Genomic DNA, 26,184 nt, shown 5'->3' on the forward strand with positions numbered 1-26,184 from the left:
CAGTGGAAGTGCGGAGCCTTAACCACTAGGCTACCAGGGAAGTCCCGCAATTAACTTTTTTTTTTTTGGCGGTACGCGGGCCTCTCTGTTGTGGCCTCTCCCGTTGCGGAGCACAGGCTCTGGACACGCAGGCTCAGCGGCCATGGCTCACGGGCCCAGCCGCTCTGCGGCATGTGGGATCTTCCTGGACCGGGGCACGAACCCGTGTCCCCTGCATTGGCAGGCGGACTCTCAACCACTGCGCCACCAGGGAAGCCCAAGAAAGGAGTCTTTAAAGAATCATGAAGGTGGTACTTGAGTGGCAAAGTACTTTTTCCATTATGGGGAGGCTTAAGGAGTTTTAAGCAAAGCAGTAACATGAAATTAGGTTTTAGAAAGCTCCCTCTGATGTAAAGGATGAATTGTAAGGTGAGAAGCAATGGTAAGGAAACCAGTTAAAAGACTGTTGTAAAGGTCCAGGAGAAATGTGGTCAGAAGGTGAACTAGGTAGAGAGGAATGAAAAAGAGTTAAGAGATATTTAGGATATTGGGATCAAGGATTGTGGCATGGGTTTGATCCCTGGTCAGGGAACTAAGATCCCACATGCCATGCAGAGCCAAAAAAGGGGGAAAAAAAAAAAAAAAGATTGTTGCATTTAGCTGAATCCCCCAGACTTTCAAAGTTACAATCAGGTAGGAGAGCCCAGGGTCAAGCGAGTCATTCTAATTCCTAAAAGCCTTTATTATCTCTGTTGCACTGGTCCATGAAAGGATGCTAGAACTGATCAAACCTAGAGTTCCCTATTTAAGATGAGACCTATGGATGCGGTAAGCCCAAATTCACAACTCCAAAGCTTACACATCCTATTCTACCTCTTAATTGACAGGTATTAGTCAATACATATTAATTTATGACTAATTGTGTAAGGTTACGTCCAGAATTTATGTACTTTAAAAACTACATGATTGGGGTGGGTAGGGAGGGTGGGAGGGAGGCGCAAGATCATGTGGGAAGAGAAAGTAGAAGAGTTTTGGATGATTCTTGACTTGTGGTTTGAAGGTTGGAGTGGATAGAAGGAAAAGAAAGGGGAGGTTTTCGTTAGTGTTCATGTACACATCAGGAGGCGGAAAGTAGGAGTGAAACCATTAATTTTAGTTTGGGGCATGTTGAGTTTGGGACCACAGATGAACACTATGATGTTGTGAGAAATAAAAATAATGAAAGTTTCAGTCCAAGGAGATGAGAATTAAGAGATACTTGAAGTAAAGGCACCTGTAAATACACAGCATAGACTCTGGGCATGAGGGATGTGAGGGATAATCACAATTTTTTGTTGCCCTGAATAGAGGAAAGGTCTTGCTAGATCTCTGATTATGTATTTTTCAAGTGGGACTTAAGTTACAACTTCTTTTTTTTTCGGTACACGGGCCTCTCACTGTTGTGGCCTCCCCTGTTGCGGAGCACAGGCTCCGGACGCGCAGGCTCAGCGGCCATGGCTCACGGGCCCAGCCGCTCCGCGGCAAGTGGGATCTTCCCAGACCGGGGCACGAACCCGTGTCCCCTGCATCGGCAGGCGGACTCTCAACCACTGCACCACCAGGGAAGCCCAGTTACAACTTTTTAATGTGTCTCTTTTTAAGATTGAGTTACTAAACCAAAAGAAGCATGATTTGTAAGCCCTGTAAATACTACTGTTATAAAGCCTGAAATATTCTCAACATAGATTACAAGACACCAACATATTAAAGAAACGAATCTATCTTTGTTGTGAGATTAGCACAGGGCATTTTATTTTCCAAAGTGCACTATGGTACAGGATTAATAACCGATCTGCACTCATTATTCTTTAAAAGTAAGCTGGCACAGGCTCCTTCTCTGGGCTTCGGTTCTGTGGGAGACGCAGCAGAGCCCGCGTCGTCACTTCCCGGCGAGCTTGAGGGGGCCACAGGGCCTTGTCCTACCGCAGTGGTCCGCCGCTGGCTCGCTGGTTCGGGAGCAGGGCGCTGTAGCCACCCATCCCGGTCAAGGTGTTTGATAAACAGAAGCCCCAGAGTATCGGGAGCCTGCAACCCTTCGCCTGGAACAGCGGTTCAGGCGTGAACCGTGCTGACAGAGGATGGCAGCCTCCGGGGTGGAGAAGAGTGGCAAGAAGACCGAAAAGAAACTTGCTGCTCGAGAGGAAGCTAAATTGGCAAACTTCATGGGCGTCATGAATAACATGCGGAAACAGTGATTTAAATCCACCACCCAACTATAGTTGAATCTTCGGTCTACCCAGGGATTTATACCCAGGGTCAACTTGAAATCACGCTGGGAGGCACTGACTGCAGAACCTTGTTGACAAGCTACATAAATCCAAAGAAAACACTGTGTGATGTGCTCCTTATGGTCCAGGAACTAAAGACAGCTGTTCACTGTGTTGTCCTTGCTGCAGCCAGTTATTTTTTAAACTTAATGTTCACAACTAACATGCTTGAATCAAAGTTCTTTGAAGTAGAACTCAAAGATGCTGAACCTGACATTATTAAATAACTTGTGGAATTCACTTATAGCATTAGAATTTCTATGAATAGCAACAATGTTCAGCCTTTGTTAGATGCAGCAAACCAGTACTAGATTCAACCTGTGAAGAAATGTGTGTTGATTTTTTTCAAAGAACAAGTTGATGCTTCCAATTGTCTTGGTATAAGTGGGCTAGCAGAGTGTCTAGACTGTCCTAAATTGAACGCAACTGCAGATGACTTTATTCATCAGCATTTTACTGAATTTTATAAAACTAATGAATTTCTACAACTTGATGCCAGGTGAGTTACACATCTCCTCAATCAGGACACTCTGTGAGAGCAGAGGATCAGGTTTACGACGCTGCAGTCAGGTGGCTGAAATATGATGAACCTAATTGCCAGCCATTTATGGTTGACATCCTTGCTAAAGTCAGGTTTCCTCTTATATTGAAGAATTTCTTAATTAAGACAGTAGAAGCTGAACCACTTATTCAAGACAATCCTGAATGCCTTAAAATGGTGATAAGTGGAATGCGGTATCATCTCCTGTCTCCAAAGGATTGAGAAGAACTGGTAGAAGACACAAGGCCCAGAAGAAAGAAACATGACTACCGCATAGCCCTATCTGGAGGCTCCCAACCACAGTCTTGTAGATACTTTAACCCAAAGTTGAAAAGAGAAGTATATTCTGCACGAGCCTGGAAGTGAGACTGTAACTTTAGAATTCTCTTTTGACATCTTTGTTCTTATAAATGGCCCATACTTAATGCTCTTTTTTATATTCAACCACAAGTCTTTAGATTTCAAGTGGAAAAATTTAAATAACTGCCAATAAAAACATCCTCATTCCATCAATTATTACTTATTCCCTAAAGCTAACACCATTAGAATCCCATTACAATATTTATTAAATGTTTCTATTAGAAGTGCCAGCCTCTCCTTTCTTTTTGCTAAAAACTTCACCTTAAAATTTTTTAACCATTTACTATTACTTATTTTAATGTAAGTTGGTTGTCTTTATTATTTCTAATATTAAAACAATCAAGGAAGCTGATTTCATTATAAATTATTATTAGTTACCTTGACTCTCCCAAAGTGAACATTATTTCATTATTCATTCAAGCAGACTGCTTAATAATAAGGACTGTATAGAAATTGTTTTAACATTCTTGAACTTGGGACTTCCCTGGTGCTCCAGCGGTTAAGAATCTGCCTTCCAATGCAGGGAACACGGGTTGGATCCCTGGTCTTGGGGAACTAAGCTCCCACATGCGGCGGGGCAACTAAGCCCATGCACCACAACGAAAGATCCCACATGCCACAACTAAGCCGCAACAAAGATCCCGCGTGCCGCAACTAAGACCTGATGCAGCCAAAAATAAAATAAATCAATATTAAAAAAAGAAAGTTCTTGAACTTAACATTTTCAGAGATGTTAAAATGGTTTTAACTATCATTAAATGGGATCCACTTGTGTGTGTCCTTTACGAGTCCAAAATGATTATTTTCATTGAACTGATCTCCTTCAGAGAGGACAATTTAAGCAGTACCACTTAATTTAATTATCTAGAATTAAGCCAATATCCCTATAAACTATTATCTTTAGATATTCCTTGGATATAGCTGGTGAGAGGCAGCAAATATCTGTATTAATTGCTGACTGAAAAATGGTAAGACAGAATATCTTAACGTTGTTTTTCTAGTAGATAAGTAAAGTAGTAGATAAACTAGTAGTAGAGAACTAGGATTAAACCCTTGTTAGAGACGTACTCTTCTCCTGAGGGTATAATGTAATGGTTAGGAGGCAGACTGCTTCGGTTCAGATTCCAACTGTACCACGTGTTTTCTATGTGACCTTGCTTAAGGCACAACCTTTCTTTATTAATATTAGTAGCAGCTGTATTCCTTGACCTGCTAACATGACTCAAGCATCCTGCACACTTATTCAAAACGGGTCACCCCACCTAGAAGGGGGGATGGGATGGGAGGCTCAAGAGGGAGGAGATATGGGGATATATGTATATGTATAGCTGATTCACTTTGTTATACAGCAGAAACTAACACACCATTGTAAAGCAATTATACTCCAATAAAGATGTTAAAAAAAAAACCAACGAACGGCGTCACCCTCCTGTGCAGTTTCTTACGGCTTGAATCTCAGGACTGAAAGATCCGGTGACCCCGTTAACATTGATGCCTCTTGGAGCTGATGTTAGCTTTTATTCTGAGGTCAGCTGGCTGAGGAAATGGATAAACAGCTGAACATATCCATATCACAGGGTTGTTCCTGACGGAAAGTCCCACCCCTCTGCCCACTTCCGCCGCCCAGCGCCCGGGACTTACCCGCGCGAGTACCGGGTCCCTCGCAGCGGGGGACGCGCCTTCCCGCCTGCCGCGCAGGGCCCGGAGCGTGCGCAGTGCCGCGGTGCAGCTCCTCAACATGGCTCCGAGCGTGCGCGGGGCTCCGGCCGCCGGAAGTGCGGCGGCTGGCTCCCGGGCGCGGCAGAGGCCAACTCACCCAACCAGCCTCCCAACGGCCCGCTCTTCCTCTTTAACTTAGGGGAGCGGAGGGCGGGGCGTGAAGGCAGCGGGGGCGTCGGTCTTTTCTTCCGGTAAAATCCTAGGCCCTCCTCTGGCGCCGGAGCCACTTCCGGAGCAAATGTCAAACCTCGAGAGGGCGGCTGGAGAGGCGCGCGCGGCGCCGGCGGCTCGGCGGCCTAGGGAGGACCAGGAGGCCTGGGAGGGCGGGTTCGCGGCTACAGCTCACGGCCCTCAGCCCCTCAGCCCCTCAGCCCCTCAGCCCAGGCGGCCACGCGCTACTAATGAGGATTCGCTGGCTTTTTTCCCGACTCGCGCCGGCCGACCGAATTCTGTGCTCTCTGTTCCCTAGTAGTTCTACCTCCCGCAGAAGACTTAAGCCGTCAGGTCGGTAGGAGCGCACACAGCGGATTGTAGAAATAGAATATTTTCTTGGAGGCCGTGGACAAATCCATGGTTGGGATTGATCTGTAGAGAGACTTCTGGGTGCAGAGGACATAAAGCTTAGAAAGCTACGTTCTCCACCTCTTGCGCCGCCCCTCCACACACACCCTTAAGGCTCCGGGCAGAGCTAAAAGTCCTCAAGTCTGGCTTTTTCAACTAGAAATTGTAGCAACACCTGACGGATGTATTCATCTCTTAGCTTTGGAGACATATCTGAGCTCCAAGTCCCACTCCACCACCTAACACCTTGTACGCTCTTTAATTGTACCTGGGCCCTTGTTTCTTCATTGTTGTATTAAAAAGAATATATCAAGTTTTACTTGTTGCCAGGACCTTCTCTTTCAGTAGGAGTCACCGAAGTTAGAAGTTACTTGAAGTTACTTTGTATTCACCTAAGAAAGAAAGTACCCCCAGGCCAGTGGTGTGTTGAAGGTGACTTGAACAGTCTCGTTAAAATTGTAAGTATTCGGCTAGCCAATCCTTAAACACTGCCATTATTAAAATTTAAATTATATAAACTTACAATTAAGTAATATTAAAAAAATGAAGGTATTGTAATGACACTCCCTAGTGAGTCCCCAGCAAGTGTCCTGACCGGTATCTTGGAGCCAGTAGGAGACCAAGTTTGGTTCGAACGAAAAGGAAGTCAAAGAATGAAGAGGTGGGAGTTCAAGCTTTCGAGTACGTGCTGTTCCCCAAAGGCGTTTGGCTGGGGCTGCTTTATAGGGTTCTTTTGGATTGCAGGGGCCTGTGCAGCACTTCTGGACAGGGGCCCAGAGCTGAGGTGCCAGGCCCAGCCTTTTCACACTAGGAACTCTGGTCTGAAGGGCCTGGTGTAAGATCTCTGCATGCAACACCCTGTGAGCAAGTGAAACTGGACTAAGCACAAAGAAAAAGAAAAAGGTTAAACTTTGTCTTATTACCCAGATTCTATTTTTATTTCCCAGGAATTGTTAATGGGCTTGGCCGGTGACAGTATCAGATACTAAAAACTGTAACTACCTAATTATTTTTACTACATTTTACTATTGTATGTGCTCTTGAGGTTATTTATCTTTATCTCATTTGTATGGGGGGGAATACTAGACACACATCTTCCCAACATCGCATTAGTCACATCACAGTGGTAGCTTAAAATTGACTGACTGGGAGTATTCACTTAGATACTGCAAATGAGGGCCTTCCTTTCTTACCTTATTAAATATTTACCAATATACCACAGTCTTAGTTCATCCCGAGGTGAAGTTTTAAGACTCTTAATGGTTACTAGAATAACGGGTTACTAGAATTGCTTACCCCCAGCACATCATTACACAGTATTTTCCCACCAACAGAGCTTTGTAACTACTCACATAGTAAAGGTGGGACTGGAGGGATTAGTATCAGGAGAGATTTATCAGACATAAATAAACTTGGCTTTGGGCTTGGGTCTAAGTTCAGAGAGTCCCCTTCTACTTTTTTTTTTTTTGTGAGCAATTAGTATCAGATATTTTCCTTGATTACATGAACTTCTCCATCAGTTTGTCAGTAGGAAAGAATGCCCGGTGTATTTTAAACCCACCATATTAACTGGGAGTAAGGGTATAGCATTCTGAGATAGAGGGAATTTGAGAGTTAAGGCGTGTAAGAACGACTCAAACTGAAGATGATTTGGCATAAGGGGTGGCTGTTGATATTCTGTAATTTTAGGAGACTAACTCATGGCCCCCCTTCCCCCAACACACGTACCATACCCTCTATCTCTAAGAGAAGTTGTCTCCTTTTCAGTATAGTATTCCAGTTTCCTGAGGGCGTGGACAGTGCCAAATTGTCTTGTTAATTGTAGTACTTCTTTTAATAGCTCACACACATTGCTTCAATACTTGTTTAGCAGCAAGAGCCCGAAGTATTTTTTGTGTTTATTGTCTTTCCATGTGGTGCATGCAGATAGAGGCACATTATAAAACAAACCCATAAATCAAGATGACTTCTGTTAGTGAATAAAAAGATAGGTTATACAGATAACTTAAAATTATATATATGTACAAATTACAATGTAGTTAGAGTCCATCAAAACCCATAAATAGACTCCAGCCCTGCTAAGATTGTAAATGTACCAACAGCTCTTCTAGGTCAATTTCACTCAGTATAACTTTCAAATTTGTCAGGTAGTGGCAGTGCATTTGGATCCGTCACCCACACTCTGACCTGGCTTCCTCACCAGGTATTTATCAGAGGTATTCATGCTGACAACACATGAAATGTCTGGCCGAGTTTGGAAGGAGATGGGGCGGATGACGGTCTAGGAATAGGATTGGTAGTCTTGGAAATGGAAGTTTTTCTTGGATGTTTGTGCGGCTTACGCAAAGAATAAATTTTCATCCTTGTTTTTGATAAAACTGTGCTTTAGTGAAATAAGCCCACTGTGTGAAATTTGTGTTTTCACCATTCTCCTTTAATACTGTAAACAGCTTTATAGAGGTTTAATGGGGGCATATAATAAACTGCATGTATTTAAAGTGTACAAGTTGGTGAATTTTGCTACATGTAGACACCTATGAAAACATCACTACAATCAAGATAATGAGCCTGTCACCCACAAGTTTCCTTATGCCTCCTACCCTCAAGGCAAACACTGGTCTGCTTTCTTTTTTTAAAAATAAATTTATTTATTTTATTTTATTTGTTTTTGGCTGCGTTGGGTCTTCGTTGCTGTGCGCGGGCTTTCTCTAGTTTCTTTGAGCGGGGGCTACTCTTCGTTGTGGTGTGCAGGCTTCTCATTGCGGTGGCCTCTCTTGTTGCAGACCATGGGCTCTAGGCAGGCGGGCTTCAGCAGTTGTGGCACGCAGGCTCCGTAGTTGTGGCTTGTGGGCTCTAGAGCGCAGGCTCAGTAGTGTGGTGCTCGGGCTTAGTTGCTTTGAGGCATGTGGGATCTTCCCAGACCAGGGCTCAAACCCGTGTCCCCTGCATTGGCAGGCAGATTCTTAACCACTGTGCCACCAGAGAAGTCCCTGGTCAGCTTTCTGTCACTTATAGTTTACAATTTCTCACGTTTTAAATAGAATCATATAGTATATACTCTTTTTTAACATCTTGATTGGAGTATGATTGCTTTACAATGTTGTGTTTCTGCTTTATAACAAAGTGAATCAGCTATAAATATACATATATCCCCATATGCCCTCCCTCTTGCATTTCCCTCCCACCCTCCCTATCCCACTCCTCTAGGTGGTCACAAAGCACAGAGCTGATCTCCCTGTGCTATGTGGCTGCTTCCCACTAGCTAGCTATTTTACATTTGGTAGTGGATGTATGTCCATGCCACTCTCTTACTTCATCCCAGCTTACCCTTCCCCCTCCTCGTGTCCTCAAGTCCATTCTCTATGTCTGCGTCTTTATTCCTGTCCTGCTCCTAGGTTCTTCAGAACCATATATATATTTTTTAGATTCCATATATATGTGTTAGCATACGGTATTTGTTTTTCTCTTTCTGACTTACTGCACTCTGTACGACAGACTCTAGGTCCATCCACCTCACTACAAATAACTCAATTTCATTTCTTTTTATGGCTGAGTAATATTCCATTGTATATATGTGCTACATCTTCTTTATCCATTCATCTGTCGATGAACACTTAGGTTGCTTCCATGTACTGGCTATTGTAAATAGTACTGCAGTGAACATTGTGGTACACGACTCTTTTTTTTTTTTTTTGCGGTACGTGGGCCTCTCACTGTTGTGGCCTCTCCCCTTGTGGAGCACAGGCTCCAGACGCTCAGGCCTAGTGGCCATGGCTCACGGGCCCAGCCGCTCCGCAGCATGTGGGATCTTCCCAGACCGGGGCACGAACCCGTGTCCCCTGCATCAGCAGGCGGACTCTCAACCACTGCGCCACCAGGGAAGCCCCATGACTCTTTTTGAGTTATGGTTTTCTCAGGCTATGTGCCCAGTAGCAGGATTGGTAGTTCTATTTTTAGTTTTTTAAGGAACCTCCGTACTGTTCTCCATAGTGGCTGTATCAATTTACATTCCCACCAACAGTGCAAGAGGGTTCCCTTTTCTCCACACCCTCTCCAGCATTTCTTGTTTGTAGATTTTTAAAAAATTTTATTTATTTAGTTTTGGCTGCATTAGGTCTTCATTCCTGCACGTGGGCTTTCTTTAGTTGTGTCAAGCAGGGGCTACTCTTCGTTGTGGTGCATTGGCTTCTCACTGGTGGCTTCTCTTGTGGAGCACGGGCTCCAGGTGTGTGGGCTTCAGTAGGTGTGGCTCACTGGCTTCAGTTGTTGTGGCTTACGGGCTCTAGAGCACAGGCTCAGCAATTGTGGCACATGGGCTTAGTTGCTTTGCGGAATGTGGGATCCTCCCGGACCAGGGATCAAACCCGTGTTCCCTGCATTGACAGGCAGATTCCTAACCACTGCACCACCAGGGAATCCCTCCATATGAATTTTAAAATAAGTTTGTCAATACCTACAAAAAACCCGTTGGGGATTTGAATTGACATCTTAGCATATTGAGTCTTCTCATGAGCAAGTTATACTCATCAAGAAAACTTCTCATGAACAGGTTGTATATCTCCATTTATTTAAATCTTTTGTGATTTCCCTCAGCTATAATTTGTAATACAGGTCTTGTACATCTTTTGTAATATTTATCTTTAGGTATTTCATATGTATTGATGCTATTGTAAATAACATTTAAAATTTCAATCCCTGATTGTTTATTGCTCATATATGGAAATACAATTACTTTTTAATATATTGATCTTATATCTGTAAACTTGCTAAACTCATTTACTAGTTCTGGTAAGTTTTGTTTTTAAAAATTTTTTTTATATAAATTTATTTTATTTTTGGCTGCGCTGGGTCTTTGTTGCTGTGTGGGGGCTTTTCTCTGGTTGCGGCAAGCGGGGGCTACTCTTCTTTTTGGTGCACAGGCTTCTTGTTGCAGAGCATGGGCTCTAGCCGTGCAGATAGTTCTAGTAACTTTTGATTAGATTTCTTAGATTTTCTACATAGACAAACATTTTATCTGCAACTTTTTAATAGATTCCTTAGATTTTCTACATAGATGATCATGTTATCTGAGTTTTACTTCTTCCTTTACTCTCTGGACAGATTTTTCTTTTGCCTATTGCACTGGCTAGAACCTCATGTACAGTGTTTGTTTGTTTGCGGTACGCGGGCCTCTCACTGTTGTGGCCTCTCCCGTAGCGGAGCACAGGCTCCGGATGCACAGGCTCAGCGGCCATGGCTCACGGGCCCAGTGGCATCCTCCTGGACCGGGGCACGAACCCGTATCCCCTGCATCGGCAGGCCGACTCTCAACCACTGCGCCACCAGGGAAGCCCTTACAGTGTTGAATAGTAGTGATGAAAGCAGATATGCTTGCCTTGTTGCTGATCTCGGGGAAAGTATTCAGTCTTTCACCATTAAGTATGATGTTAGCTGTACGTTTTTTGTATTGATAGATGCTCATTAACACATGGAGAAATCCTTCCTATTCCTCATTTGCTGAGAGTTTTTATTAGGAGTGGACGTTGGATTTAATCAAATGCTTTTTCTGCATCTATTAAGATGATCATGTCGTTTTTCTTTTTAAATTTGTTTAATATTGTGAATTACTCTGATTGACTTTGAATGTAAAACTAACCTTGCTTTCCCCAGATAAGCCACATGAGGGATATTGGTCTGTACTTTTCTTACCTTGTAATATCTTTTTCTGGTTGTGATATTAAAGTAATGCTGGACTTATAGAGTGAGTTGGGAAGTATTATCCTCTTCAATTTTTTGGAAGAGTTTGTGTAGAATCGGCACTTTTTTCATATATGTTTGATATAATTCACTAGTAAAGCCACCTGGGCATGGAGTTTACTTTGTGGGAAGGCTTTTAACCATGCATTCATTTTCTTTGGTAGATGCAGGGCTATTCCTACTGTAAGAACCTTGCAATAGTGTAATTTCTTCTCTTCTGGCCTTTATGCTCTTTTTGTCATGCATTTTACGTTTGTAAATGTTAAAACCCTCACAGTACATTGCTATTATTTTTGTTTATGCAGTCATTTGTCTTTTAAAGAATTGTAAATAATAAGAAAAAAATCTTATTCATTTAACCATGTAGTTTTAATTTCCAGTGCTCTTCATTCATTTGTGGAGATCCAGATTTCCATCTGGTATCATTTTCTTCTGCTTGAGAACTTCCTTTATTTTTTGTACTGTGTGTCTGTGTGTGTGGTATGGTGTTCTTCTAGTGGGTAGTGTGGTAATGAGTTCTTTCAGCTTTCATATGTTTGAATATATCTTTATTTTACTGTCACTTTTGAAAGATTTTTGTTAAGTATAGAATTCTATGTTGACAGTTTTTTTTCCTGTCAGTATTTTAAAGATACTGCTCTACTATATTCTCACTTGCATTCTTTCTTTCTTTTTTAAAAAATTAATTTATTATTTTTATTTTTGGCTGTGTTGGGTCTTTGTTGCTGTGTGCAGGCTTTCTCTAGTTGTGGCGAGCGAGGGCTACTCTTTGTTGCGGTGTGCAGGCTTCTCATTGGGTGGCTTCTCTTGTTGCAGAGCACGGGCTCTAGGCGCGTGGGCTTCAGTAGTTGTGGTGCTCGGGCTCAGTAGTTGTGGCTCACAGGCTCTAGAACGCAGGCTCAGTAGTTGTGGCTTATGGGCTTAGTTGCTCTGCGGCATGTGGGATCTTCCTGGACCAGGGCTCGAACCTGTGTCCCCTGCATTGATAGGCGGATTCTTAACCACTGCGCCACCAGGGAAGCCCTCGCTTGCATTATTTCTGATGAGAGATCTGATGTCATCTTTATTTTTGTCTATATGTGAGATGTCTTTTTTCCTTGGATGCTTCTAAGATTTTCTCTTTATCACTGTTTTTTTTTTTTTAAACAATTTGGTTATGATGTGCCTTGATGGTTTTTTTTTTTTTTCATATTTCTTGTGTTTGGGACTCATTGGGATTCTTGGATCTGTGGATTAATAGTTTTCATCAAATTTGGGAAATTTTTGGCTATTATTTCTTCAACTTTATTTTCAGTTCTCTCTCCCCTTTCTTTTAGGGACTCCAAATACTTGTATGTTAGGCCACATAACATTGTCTCACAGCTCACTGTTGCTCTTTTCTTTCTTTTTAAGTTTCATTAAAAAGATTCTCTTTTCTGTGTTTCATTTTGGATAGTTTATATTGCTATACCTTCATGTTAACGAATCTTTTCTTCTGAAATATGTAATCTGCTGTTAAATCCCATCCAGTGTACTTTTCATCTAAGACATTGTACTTTTATCTCTAAAAGTTTGATTTGGGTCTTTTTTTATATCTGCCATATCCCTACTTAACCTGTTGAACTTATAGAATACAGGTATAATAACTGTTTTAGTGTCATTTTATGCTACTTCTAATGTCTGTGTCAGTTCTGGGTTGGTTTCGACTCGCTGATTTTTCTCCTCAATATGAGTTGTATTTTCCTGCACCTCTGCAAGCCCGGTGATCTTTATTTAGATGAGGAAGAACTGAATGCCAGACATTGTGAATTTTACCCTGTCAGGTGCCAGATAGTTTTGTATTCCTGTAAATCTTGAGCTTTGCTCTGGGATGCAGTTAATTTACTGGGAAACAGTGTGATCCTTTTGAGTCTTGCTTTTAAGATTTGTTAGGAAGGACCAGAGCAGCGCTGAGTCTGCGGCAAGGTTTCTCAACCTCAGCACTGTTGGCATTTTGGACCAGATAATACTTTGTTGTCCTGTCCACTGCAAGATGTTTAGTAGCATCCTTGGCCTCCCCACTGGATGCTAGTAGCACCTTGCCTCTAGTCCTGACAAATCAAAAATGTCTCCAGATGTTACAGACGTTGTCCCCTGGTTGGGGGCTGGGGAAACAAAATTACCCCTGGCTGAGAACCATTAGTCAAGGGTTAATGATTTCCCACTACTGAAGAAAGACCTTTTTGATACTCTATCCAATGCCCTATGAAACATGATGTTTTCCAGTCTAAGCTGTTGGGAACAGGCTCTCTTCCTGGCCCTCTGTGAGTGCTGGGCACTGTTTACTCTCATTCTTTCAGTAGTTCTCTCCTCAGCATCTGTGGGATAGTTTCCGCACACAAAGGCACCAATCAGTACTCTGAATACACTCTGCAGATCTCCGGAGTTCTTTCTCTGTACAGGTCTGTCCTCTCTAGCACTCTGTCCCACAAACACTAGCCACCTTGGGTTCCCCATACTCTCAGCTGCACTTCCTCAACTCAGGAGTCCAACAGGTTCACCTGAGTTCCCCTCCCCTGTGTGGCAGCCTGGAAACCCTCTTAAGTTAAATCGTAGGGCTCTCTCCTCATTTGTTTCCAGTCTCTCAGGATCACTGTCCTTCATTGGCTGCTGTCCAGTATCTTGAAAATTGTTGTTTCATATATTTTGTGTGGTGGTGGTGTTTTTTGTGGGGAGTGGGGTAGGGTCAGTGTTCTTTAAGGTGAGAGGGTAAATCCAGTCCTTGTTACTGCATCTTGGACTACAAGTTGGTCCTTTAATTTTTAACCTTAAACTGGGTGCCTTATTTCCTGGTAAACTTCCCCCTAACCCCTGGTAAACTTTTACATTACTTTTTTTAAAACTGCAAACTTAGACCTCTTTATAAAACAGAAGTCAGAATGAACGTGAACATATAAGCTATAGTGGACCTTAGATATTCTTGAGAGTTAAGTTTCAAGACCTTCACAAATCTCCAAAATTTCCAATATTACCATTGAGGGGGAGCAGAATATGTGACCCCAAAATATACCACTTTGGCATGTGGATTTTAAGTTGATGACAAACAAGGCCCAACAGACTTTGGAAGAGCTGTTTACCTTCCCCTTAACTGCCTAAAAGAATTTAGATTGATAGCAGGAAAAGAGCTAATACCAAAGGTAACTTTTTATCAGAGAGACTTAGCTATGTGGTATGGCAAACATTTGTTTATCAAATATTTGCTCACCAAACATTTGCTCTTCTCATCCTCCTGTGAATTGCCTTCCTCCCGTTTGAAGCCCCAGACCCTTACCCCTTCTTCTTAGCTGAGGGTGGCATGTAAACCTCAATTGCCTGAATATCTTTGGGGCTCCGATATGCATGAAATTTGTTTTTCTTCTGTTAATCTGCTTTATGTCAATTTAATTATTAGACCAGCCAGAAAGGAAGAAGGGAAAAGTTTTCCACCCCTACACCGTAATATACCATCTCCTCTAAAATTTAATAAAGTAGGGAACCAGTGGTGATCCATTGGTTAGGACTCAGCGCTCTCACTGCCGGGGGCCCCAGGTTCAATCCCTGGTTGGGGAACTAAGATCCCGCAAGCCACAGGGCTCGGCCAAAAAAAAAAAAAAAAATTAATGAAGTATAATGGAAAAAATTTAAGAGGTACCTTAATGAACCATGAACATACATGAATTTTTAAAATTATTATACTTATTATGTAATGAGGGGACCAATGATATGTACAACTATTTTAAAGTAGAATTCAAAGAGCAAATACATAAATACAATCACATATGCTAAAATGGATTTGTTACTACAAATATAAATTCACAAGGTAATAATTGCAAATTATTGCAAATACACAAGACAGAGTCAGCTACCCTCATCAGGAGTTATTTGCACTGTTTTCAACTCTCAATGTGAACATACATGAATTGTGAGTTAATCTCAAATTTATATTTCCTGGTTATAAATCTAGGGATCACCCTTGACCTCTCCTTGTTTCACATTCCTATACCCCATTCAGTTAGCGGACACTTGAGTTAACCCTGTAAGCCAGTGGTCTTCACATTTTTGTTTTTTTGCTAGAATAACCTGAAAATAATTTTGAAAAATTATGTATTCTCATACATCTTAAAATTGATATTTAAATTTTTTCTCATAAACTTAGTTATAAGGTTTATAATTTTTATGTATTGTATAATGAATATGTACTTTAAATATATTTTTGTCAAAATCTTATGGCTGCATATTTAAGTTTTGGAAAATGTTTGCCATATGAAATAATTGGCAAAATCAATCCTCACTGGAAAATCAGTCAGTGAAATCAATCTTTCTATTAGGAAGAGTCTGTAATTTTTCAATTCAAATAGTGGTGTTAATATGTATCCCTCTGATAACCATTTCACTTTTGAATTTTAAATTAAATTCGGAACCTTGCATTTATACGTAGCCTGGATGACAGTAAGATGCTGCCTTGTTTAATATTTCTTGCTGAATTTCTCTCTGATTTGTTATCACAGGACTCTTCCTCAGGAAGGACTTATTCTTGACTTCTTATCCCCGGGACAATGCACCAAAGTGAGATGCTGGGTAGGTGAGGGAACATAGTGGGAGAAGGGTGGCTGTGAAAGGGGAAGTTGGAAAGCAGACTGCAGGCTTATTTTCAGGCAGATACAATTCATTTGCATCATTACTGTTTTGGTGTAGTACTAGAGTTGTGTGGTTTCTTAAAATGATTTTCATCACTTGGGGGGAAGGGAGATTTCTACCTTGGGTGGCCAGGTAGAAGGTGTTATCATTTCCCAACTATCATGTGCTGTAGCCATACAAGTCCCCTTTCAGCTCTGGGAACATCCCAAGCTCTTTCCTGCCTCAGGGCCTTCTTGTGTGTTCTTCAGCTGGCAGTGCTCTTTCACTCCATTTTCTACGTAGCCAACTCCAACTAATCCTTTGCTGTCAGCATAATTGTCACTTTCTTAGTGAGGCCTTCCTTGGCTAGAGGGTTTACTGTGTGTCAGACACTATACTAAGTGCTTTACATATAATATTTTATTTAATCTGATTAGGTCCTCATTAAATTCTTCCATAATGGCTGGAACTTTTCCTTTAAAGCACTTATTATAGTTTGTAGTTAAATATATATTTCTCTGCCTCTCTCAGGAGACTATAAGCTTTCTCTGTGTCTCTTTGGCTCACCCCTGCATCCGTAGTGTCTAGTACAGTAACTGACTGATCATGGGCACTCAGAAAATAGTTGTTGAATGAAAAAATGAATTGGAAACATTTGGAAAGAGGGCTGGGGCTTTTTATTTTTCTCTATGAACCCTCTCTCTTTAGGTTATCTCATCAATTCTCAATTTAAACACCATCCATATGCTGATGCTCCCAACTTTTTACCTCCAGTTCAAAGTTCTCTTTAGTTAATCATCTGGATAATTGTGTGAAAGAACCATTATTATCCCTATTTTACAGATAAAACCCCTGGAGAAAATTACATGGTCCAGTGCCATCATCAAATGTAGGGTTTCATGGATGTTATAATGCATTCCTAAGAAGGTTCTACTATATCGTTCTCATTACAGAGTGCTGGATCAGTCTTTTTCAACATTACTTTCATTGAATTCAGAGTTAAAGACTCCCGTAAGATTTGTTATGTAAAGACACCTGGATTGGTTGATCCAAGATGTTAGATAAAGATTCTGGTAATGAGTGGCGTCTGTTGTACTGGATAAGAAGGATTCTTTACAGAATTCTGTTTAACAAAGCTTATTTTTGCCTTGGTATGCCATGAGTAATAAAAAGCACCATTTATAAATACTTACAAATGCCCAATACAAATTTTAAGGCACCAACATGTACATAAAGAAACAAATCCACTTCTGTAGTTGTGGCATTACTATAGGCCATACTTTCTTTACTTTTGTGTAAAACCATTTAGGATTAGACACTAACCCAAATGCCTTAAGAGTCTTGGAAAGGAAAGCTACAATAGATTAACAGTAACACTGTCTCTGTATGAGTTACTAAATCCCTGAGCAGGTGAAGTCTGAGTTAAGTCTTGAGGGGCAGATGGGAGTTGGCCCAGAACTGAGGTAGGAGAGGACAGGACATTGCACGTGCTGGGTGTCCAGGCATCATCCTCCATGCCAGAGGACAGCATGGGGGTCACTCAAATTCAGGGAACTACCAACAGTTTCTGTGAGGTTTGGGCATTGTTAGGACAGGGGTGTAGGGAGAGATGAGGCTGGAGAAGCAGGTGGGGCCTTCAAGATCCTGAAGGATCATTACCACCCATACTAATATGCTGGGGGTTTACTCTGGGCAGCGGGAGCCAAGGAGGACTGTTATGTCCTCTGAGGGTCATTATCTGATCGATACGTCAGAAAGATCATGATGGAGACTATTAAAATTGTATTGGAATCAGGAATATACTTTAGACTCATGGGGGTGGGTGGGAGTGAAGGGATTTGGTAATGGATGAGACCTGGGGCATGGAGAGAGGAGGAGTCAGGGTGTCACTCGGTTTCTGAGCTTGGATGGGGGATGGTGGAAGATACTCTTTGAAGTGGGAAAAGAAGTGTTTGGGGGCAGAGGGAAGAAAGGTGAGCTCTGTTTTAGAGATACCTATGGAGATGTCCAGTGTGCAAATAGAAAAGTCAGGAATTTGAGAGAGAGACCTGAAAATGTCTTTTGATTTAATGACACAGAACATATTAGCGACCTTAACAAATGCTGCTTATGTGAAGTGAGGCTGGAGGCCAGACTGGAGGTTGCAGAGGGATGAGTGGCATGTGGACAAATTCATACAAACAGAAATAGAATGACTGAGGAGGGGAGAGGGCAGCAGCCAGGGGTGAAGAAAGGATTGTTTGTTTTTTGAAATAAGGATCTTTCTTTGTTTTTTTTTAAATTAAATACAGAGAAAATATCAATTGTACATGCTGAGAAAATTTAACAACACAGAAGTTATAAAAATAAAAGTAAAAACTTGTCAGCCTGCTTTTTAACCAGACTCTTCAGCTGTGGGCCTGGCATCTACCATTAAGTACTCTCCACTTCTGGCCCATTTCTGTTTAAACCTGTTCAAGCCTCTTTCACCCAAAACAATAATCAATAATTATAGTAGAAACCCTCACTCCTATACTACTAACCCATTGCTATCCCTTCTCTTTCTACCATGGCCAAAGTTTTCAAGAAGAAAAAACAAACACATTTTTCAACTCTTTATGTTCAAGCCCCAGGTACTGTTTGAATTGTCATCCACAACTACTAAATTTAGTAGATATTTGTCAAGCCTTGTCTTATTTAATCTCTTCACAGCATTTAATAGTATTGATTACTTTCCTTTAAACTTCCTTTTCTCTTGGTTTCCTCAGCATCAACTCATCCAAGTTTAATTCCTATGTCTCTGGAAATTTGCTTCTTTGTGGAATCATTTACTTTCTTATTGAATTTTGTGACATCTGCCCTCTTTTCTTTTCATGTGGCATGATCTGGCAGCCTTAGTTATTCTTTAACTACATTGTGGAACAAAATTTGGGTTCAAATCAGACTCTGTCCCTTCCTGACTGAATGTTTGGTTTTTTGAAACAATGACCAATTCTCCAATTTTCCGATACCAACTGGGTGTTCTATAATTTATTTTTTTTAATTTATTTTTATTTTTTTGTGGTACGCGGCCTTTCCCGTTGCGGAGCACAGGCTCCGGATGCGCAGGCTCAGCAGCCATGGCTCACGGGCCCAGCCGCTCCGCGGCATGTGGGATCTTCCCGGACCAGGGCACGAACCCGTGTCCCCTGCATCGGCAGGCGGACTCTCAACCACTGCGCCACCAGGGAAGTCCTCTGTAATTTAATTCAATTATGACTCCAACTATCTGGAGTCAGTACAGACCCTGGATTCAGGGCTCAGTCTCACAAGACTGCTCCCACTTCAGATGCCCGCTGCAAATGGGGTGCCCAGGTTACTGCCACTTCTGCCTGGCTGACTATAAATTCAGGGATTCTCATGTCCCTCTCCCTGTACCCCCCACCCCAATTCAATAATTCACAGAACTCAAGAAAGCATATAGTTTCCATAACAATTTTATTATAAAGGATATATAACCCAGGGACAGCCAAATGCAAGTTCTAGGGTAGAGGTGAGAGGGTGGAGGGGCATTGGTGCAGAGCTTCCATGCCCTCTCAGCATACTACCCTCCTAGCACATCAAGTTCACCAACTTGGACTCTCCCCCAAACCTTGTCAGAGTTTTTATTGAGGTTTCATTACGTAGGCACAATTGATTTACTCATCGGTCACTGGTGATTGAATTCAATCTCTAATACCTCTGCCCTCCCCAGAGGTCAGGGGGTGGACTGAAAGTTCCAAGCCTCTGATCACATGGTTGGTTCCCCAATCCTGAAGATAATCTAGGGCTCTGCCCTGAGTAACTTCATTAGTATAAATTCAGGTATGGTTGAAAAGGGCTTGTTATGAATAAGAAAAGATACTCTCACTCAGGAAATTCCCTTTATGTCTGGGGTATTAGACTCTCTTAGTTCTTTTTCTGTCTCTGGCTGTTCCTTCTGTCTCCTTTGAAAGTTCATCCTCTTTCATTAAAACCTTAAATGTTGGCAGTCTTTAAGATGTGCTTGATTCATTCATTCATTCATTGAGTTTATTCAATAAAGTGTTTATTGAACATTTACTGTATATCAGGTTCTCTTCTCAGTGCTAGGGATAGAGCAGTCAACAAAATATACAAATATTTTTAAAAAGTCATTTATGGGGGCTTCCTTGGTGGCGCAGTGGTTAAGAATCTGCCTGCCAATGCAGGGGACACGGGTTCGATCCCTGGTCCGGGAGGATCCCACATGCCACGGAGCACCTAAGCCCCTGCGCCACAACTACTGAGCCTGCTCTTTAGAGCCTGTGAGCCACAACTACTGAAGCCCACACGCCTAGAGCCCGTGCTCCGCAACAAGAGAAGCCACCACAATGAGAAGCCCACACACCACAACGAAGAGTATCCCCCACTCGCCACAACTAGAGAAAGCCCGTGCACAGCAACAAAGACCCAACTCAGCCAAAAATAAATAAATAAATTTATTGGAAAAAAAGTCATTTATGGATGTTATGATGCATTCCATAGAAGGTTCTGCTGTATGTTCTCATTGTAGAATCTGGCCTGGTCTTTCTCAACATTGCTTTTGTTGAGTTCAGAGTTAGAAGAAGATCAGAACTAAGGAAAAAGATTAAAGCAGGAAAAGCTGATAAGGAGTACTAGAATTGGGGATTGGGTTACAATTAAATAGGGCAGTCAGGATAAGGCCTCCCTGAAAAGATGACATTTTTAACGAAGACTTGATGGAAATGGGGGAGCTAGCCATTTTTGTATTTGGGAAGATGACAAATGCAAAGGCCCAAGGTGGGCGTATGCCTGATTTTTCAAGGCACATCAAAAAGACTACTGTGTCTACATCAAAGTGAGTGGAGTGTATGGAAAGAGCTAGTGAAGGCCAAATTATGTAGAGCTTTGTTGGTCATTGTAAGGATTTTGGCTCTTACTCTGAATGAGATGGGGCACCACTGGAGGGTTTTGAGTAGAGCAGGGACGTGATCTGACTTACATGAGCTAACAACAGTGTTACCTTGGCTGTTAGGTAGAGAAGAGACTGAAGGGGTGACTTTCTTCCCTCAACCCCCAAGCCAATTTCTTTCCTATCCCACTTTGGAAAGCAGTTTCTACCATCCAAGCCCAGGAACCTGGACGGCATCTGACTCCTCCTTCTCTCCCATACCTTACATCCAATCAGTTACCACTAATCAGGGAGACCAGTCAGGAAGTTATTGCAGTAGTCTAGATGAGGGAGGATGTTGGCTTGGACCAGGGTGGGAGTGATAGAGGTAGTTATTCCAGATGTAATTGAAGGTAAAGGCAACAGGATCTGCTGATGAATTACAAGTGGAATGTGAGAGAAAGAAACAAGTCAGGATGATACCAAGGATTTTGGCCTAAGCAACTGGAAGTGTGGAATTGTCCGCAGTTGAGACGGGGCAGACAGTAAGGAACAGGTTTAGGGAAGAAGATCAGGAATTCAGTTTTGGATGTATTAAGTTTGAGATAGACAAAAAGACCCATGCAATAGAATAGAGTGCATAGACACAGACCTACACATATGTGGACACCTGATTTACAATGAAGGTGTCATTGCAATTTGGCAGAGAAAATATGGTCTTTTTAACAAATGGTGCTGGATCCATTGGATGGCTGATGGAAAAAAAATGAGCCTTGACCCTATTATATCGCATGCACAAAAATCAGTTCCAGATGGATTGTGTATGTAAACATGAAAGGTACAATAGTAAAGCTTCTGGAAGATAACATGGAAGATCTTCATGACTGTAGAGGCATTATTTCTTAACAAAATACAAAAATCGCTAACCATAAAGGAACTATATTGATAAATTGAACTTCATTATAGTTAAGAATTCTTATTAATTGAAAGATACCAGTAATCATGAAAAGGCAAGCCTCAGAATGGGAGAAGATATTTGCAAAAACACACATCTGATGAAGGACTTTAAGTATAAAGAACTCCTACACACCAGTAAGGAAAAGTCTAACAACACACGTACATAAGACTTGACCAGGCACATCAAAAAAGAGGATATGCAAATGATTAGTAAGCAAATAAAAGGGTACCCAGCTTTCTTAGTCATCAAGGAAATGCAAATTAACAGGTACACACCTATCAGCATAGGTGTGTATAGAATAGCTGCTAAAAAATAGAATAGCTGCTAAAAATAGCTGCTAAAAAAACCCCTGACAATACCAAATTTTGATAAGGAAGTGGAGAAACTGGAATCCTCATGCTCAGCTAGTAAGAGTTTAAATTGACAAAACCACTTTGGAAAACTGTTTGGCTGTATTTACTAAGGCCGAACATATACACTCCCTATGACCCAGCAGTTCTATTCCTACGGTATATACCTAACAGAAGTGACTGAAAGAGACAAGGAAAAGAATGTCCATAGTAGCTTCTTTTATAATAGCACTGAAGTGGGAGCAACCCAAATATTGACCAGCAGTAGACCGGAAAAGTTGTGGTAAACGCATACAGTGTCTTTGCTGCAATGATGAAGAATAGACCCAACAGCCTTGTCAATCTCGTAATATTGAGAGAAAAAAGCTAGGCACGCAAGGGTATTTTTAAGTTTCATTTATACAACCTTTGAAAACAGGCAAAACTAAAATGATAGAACTCAAGATGGTTTTACCTTTGGGGAGGTAACACCATTGTTGATAAGGAGGGAGCACAAGGGGATCCACAAGGATGCTGGTAATGTTCCACTTCTTGAAATGAGCAGTGGTTACATGGGTATATCCATTTGTATAAATCCACTGAGCTGCACGTAAGATTTATATCATATTCTTTTTTTTTTTTTTTTTTTTTTTGCGGTATGCGGGCCTCTCACTGTTGTGGCCTCTCCCATTGCAGAGCACAGGCTCAGCGAGCCCGCTCCGCAGCATGTGGGATCCTCCCGGACCGGGGCACGAACCTGTGTCCCCTGCATCGGCAGGTGGACTCTCAACCACTGCGCCACCAGGGAAGCCTATATATCATATTCTTAATGTCTTGCAGCTCATTTTGGTCTGTTTTGTGGGTATGTCTTTCTGGATGCTTTGTTGCTTGTAGGGATGTTATTCTGTTCCTTACTCTTTTTTTTTTTTTTTTAACATAACAACTTCATGAGAATTCAACCTAAATCCTTTTTTGTGGCTGACTTTTATGTATTCTTCCTGAACGTTTAGAATGAGGCAGGAAAGCTTTTTATAACTTCACAAAGACCCCTCTGTGTTTTGGTATGTTAAAAATATGAAGCCAGCTTTCTGAGATCTGTGGGATCTGTTCTTCCTGGACTTTGATCAGGACCTTGCCTCTCTCTTGTCCTTGTCCTGCTCAATTTTGATTCTACTCCCTGCATTTTCTCTCCAGGAGGGGGCCCTGTTCTAGAAGGAAGCCCTGGAAGTTGAGTTCTGAGAGTTCATAGGGGCCAAAGTGCCCCAGCCTCCTCAGTCCTTACTGGGTACCCTTTGTACTCTCCCAGTTTCACCTGTGCCTTCTGTACCTGTTGCTCTTTTGGAGTTCTGTTCTCAGGTCCATCATACACTGCCTCATTTCTTCCTTCTCACACATGCTGATACAGTACAGGTTTTGTGACTGTTGATTTGTCCCTGCTTGCTTTCATTTGGGGGTTCATGGGGATACTTTATCATTAAAGCTTTACTGTGAATGTCTGTAGGGTTTAGTTTTGCTTTCTAGTTGCTTATCTGTTTTTATGTGAGGATTCAGAGATTGAAAAGCTGTGCTGCTGCCACTGCTGCCGCTATCTTCCCAGAATCTCCTGTATGTATATTTTTAAAAGACTTTATTTTTTACAGAAGTTTTAGGTTTATAGAAAAATTGAACAGAAAGTACAGAGAGTTCCTATATATACTCCCTCTCCTCCAGTTTCTCCTACTATTAACATCTTGCATTAGTGGTACATTTGTTATCATTGAAGAACCAATAGTGTTACTTAACTGAAGTCCATAATTTACATTTGTGTTCATTCTTTACGTTGTATAGTTCTGTGGTTTTTGACAACTGTGTAATGTGATGTATATTATATTTCTATGAGTTAAAAAGCAGAATCACCCTCTGCTTAGAAGCAGCTTACCTGTTTCTGGTACTGAGACCTTAAGACATGGATTTATACAGAGGTTCTCATAGAGGGGATTCTATTCAATATATAATGAAGCAAATAACTTTCTCAAAGACAGCAAAAAGTCTCTCAAGGGCTCTACCATGTAATGTCTCTCAATATAAGCAATGGCACTGAAGTCCACTGAAAGAAATTCAAGGTGAATGGAAGAGACCCAGCAGGGGAGGCAAAACAAAATAGTATATGTATACAGCTTTCTGATAATCTGGCCTAACTCAGAGGGTAATGTACAAGCATACCTCATTTTATTGCCCTTCACAGATATTGTATTATTTTTTTTTTTTACAAATAGAAGGTTTGTGGCAACCATCTGTTGAGCAAGTCTGTTGGTGCCATTTTTCTAACAGCATTTGTTCGCTTTGTTTCTCTGTGTCACATTTTGATAATTCTTGAAATATTTCCGACTTTTTCATTATTATATTTGTTATGGTGCTCTATGATCATTGATCTTTGATGTTACTATTGCAAAACAGTTATGACTTGCTAAAGGCTCAGATGATGGTGAGCATTTTTTAGCAATAAAGTATTTTAAAATAAAGGTATGTACTTTTTAAGACATAATGTTATTGCACATTTAATAGACTACAGTATAGTGTAAAAATAACTTTCATATGAACCAAAAAACTCATGTGACTTGCTTTATTGTGATATTTGCTTTATTGCAGTGGTCTGGAGCCGAATCCACAGTATCTCTGAGGTATGCCTGTTCTGAGACTTATATATACTTTAGGTAATCCTACATAAAAATGTTGATAGATATTGAGAAGCAACAGCAACATTATAGAGCTGTTTGCTTATTAAATATTCTTTCTCCAGTGCATGCCATTTTCAGGAGGCTTGAGAAACTGTAAATCTGGATTTTTAGGCTGATATTCTATATGGGGAGAGGTGGGCTTTAAGCATGGTTAATAGTCCACTGACAGCTGTGATATCTTACTAGTTGTGGAGACATGCATTGGGCATAACACCAGATTCCTTATAGCATTTTTATTACCCTCTTATTGTGTCTCTGTGGAACTGCTTACAGCTATATATTCCATAAAGTTTGTGGTTTTAATCCTTCCACTTAGATTATAGTAACTCTGCCTTCCAATTCCTTCTTAAAAATTTTTTCCCCTTTCATTTCTTTTAAAATTACCTTATAGTATCACTGAGCACACACAAAAAGAACATCACAGAATTTGCTGACAATTTTGATCAATATGTTCTCACCAAAATGCACATTAACCTTAATAGCCAAAAAAGTTTCCTCTTGATGCTGGGACAAACAAAAAAACTTAGTGGCTTAAAGTGACAAAAATTTATTATCTTATAGTTCTGGGGTCTTTGAAATGGGTCTCATGGGGCTAAAATCGAGATGTAGGCAGGGCTGGAGGATTTGCGGGAGAGTCTGTTTCCTTGCCTTTTCCAGCCTCTGGAGGGTGCCCTCATTCCTTGGTTTGGGCCCCCAGGCAGCAATTGTATATAAATCAAACCTCTCTTTCTGTTATCACGACTCCTTTAACTCTTCTGCCTGCCTCTTTCACACCTTAAGGACTGTTGTGATTACACTGAGCCCAACCAGACAATCCAGGATCTCAAGATCCCTAACTCAGTCACATCTGGCAAAGTCCATTTTGCCATGTTGGGTAACATATTCCAAGGTTCTGGGGACTAGATGTAGACATCTGTCAGGACCCACTATTCTGCCTGCCACAAACACATTTAGATAATTATCTATTTCTTCCATTTACTTTTTAAAAATTGAAGCATAGTTGATTTACGGTATTATATTAGTGTCAGGTATAAACATAGTGATCCATGTCTTTATAGATTATACCGCATTTAATTCTTCCATCCTGAATCTTCTGAATTTCTGGTCAGTAAAATTTTTGGTAATTAGAAACATCCTTTGAGTAATTAGGAAAATTTTATACATCATTATTTCCTAATATACTTTAAGGCTATTTTTCCTTAATAAGCTAACAGGTATGTTTATCTCAATACCTAATAATAGTTTGTACCTTTAACTGATGACCACTGTCTTATTAGGGGCTTAGAAGAACTTCAAAATTTAGTCTGCTGGGCCTCACACAGAGATAGATTTCTCCATTATTTAACCTTTTTGGTTTCCAAATTGGGTATAAAAGAGCCAACAGATATATAAAATGAGATCTTGGCGACTCTTTCCTCTTCCATAAAAAGAGTGGTAAGATGCTCCTCTCGTATTTCTACAATTCTTATATCCATGGCAGGACTAAATATGCTA

The 26,184-nt window shown here is 41.2% G+C and overlaps 1 protein-coding gene and 1 long non-coding RNA gene across 3 annotated transcripts in view; one reads left to right on the forward strand and one right to left on the reverse strand.

The window, feature by feature from the left end:
* Positions 1-5,077, reverse strand: part of THEM4 (thioesterase superfamily member 4) — a 41,413-nt gene extending 36,336 nt beyond the window's left edge. For both annotated transcript variants that reach the window (XM_032604768.1, XM_032604775.1), the window contains exon 1: positions 4,828-5,077. In XM_032604768.1, coding sequence (XP_032460659.1) covers positions 4,828-4,926 — 99 coding nt within the window. In that variant the 5' untranslated portion in view covers positions 4,927-5,077. The remainder of the gene's footprint in view (positions 1-4,827) is intronic.
* A 192-nt stretch (positions 5,078-5,269) lies between these two features.
* LOC116739902 lies at positions 5,270-24,707 on the forward strand. Its single transcript, XR_004345739.1, has 3 exons — positions 5,270-5,924; positions 15,708-15,777; positions 24,602-24,707. It is a non-coding gene; the product is annotated as an uncharacterized LOC116739902 (long non-coding RNA).
* The last annotated feature ends 1,477 nt before the right edge of the window (positions 24,708-26,184 follow it).

This window comes from Phocoena sinus, chromosome 1 (genome assembly GCF_008692025.1).
Source record: "Phocoena sinus isolate mPhoSin1 chromosome 1, mPhoSin1.pri, whole genome shotgun sequence".
NCBI classification, from domain to species: Eukaryota; Metazoa; Chordata; class Mammalia; order Artiodactyla; family Phocoenidae; genus Phocoena; species Phocoena sinus.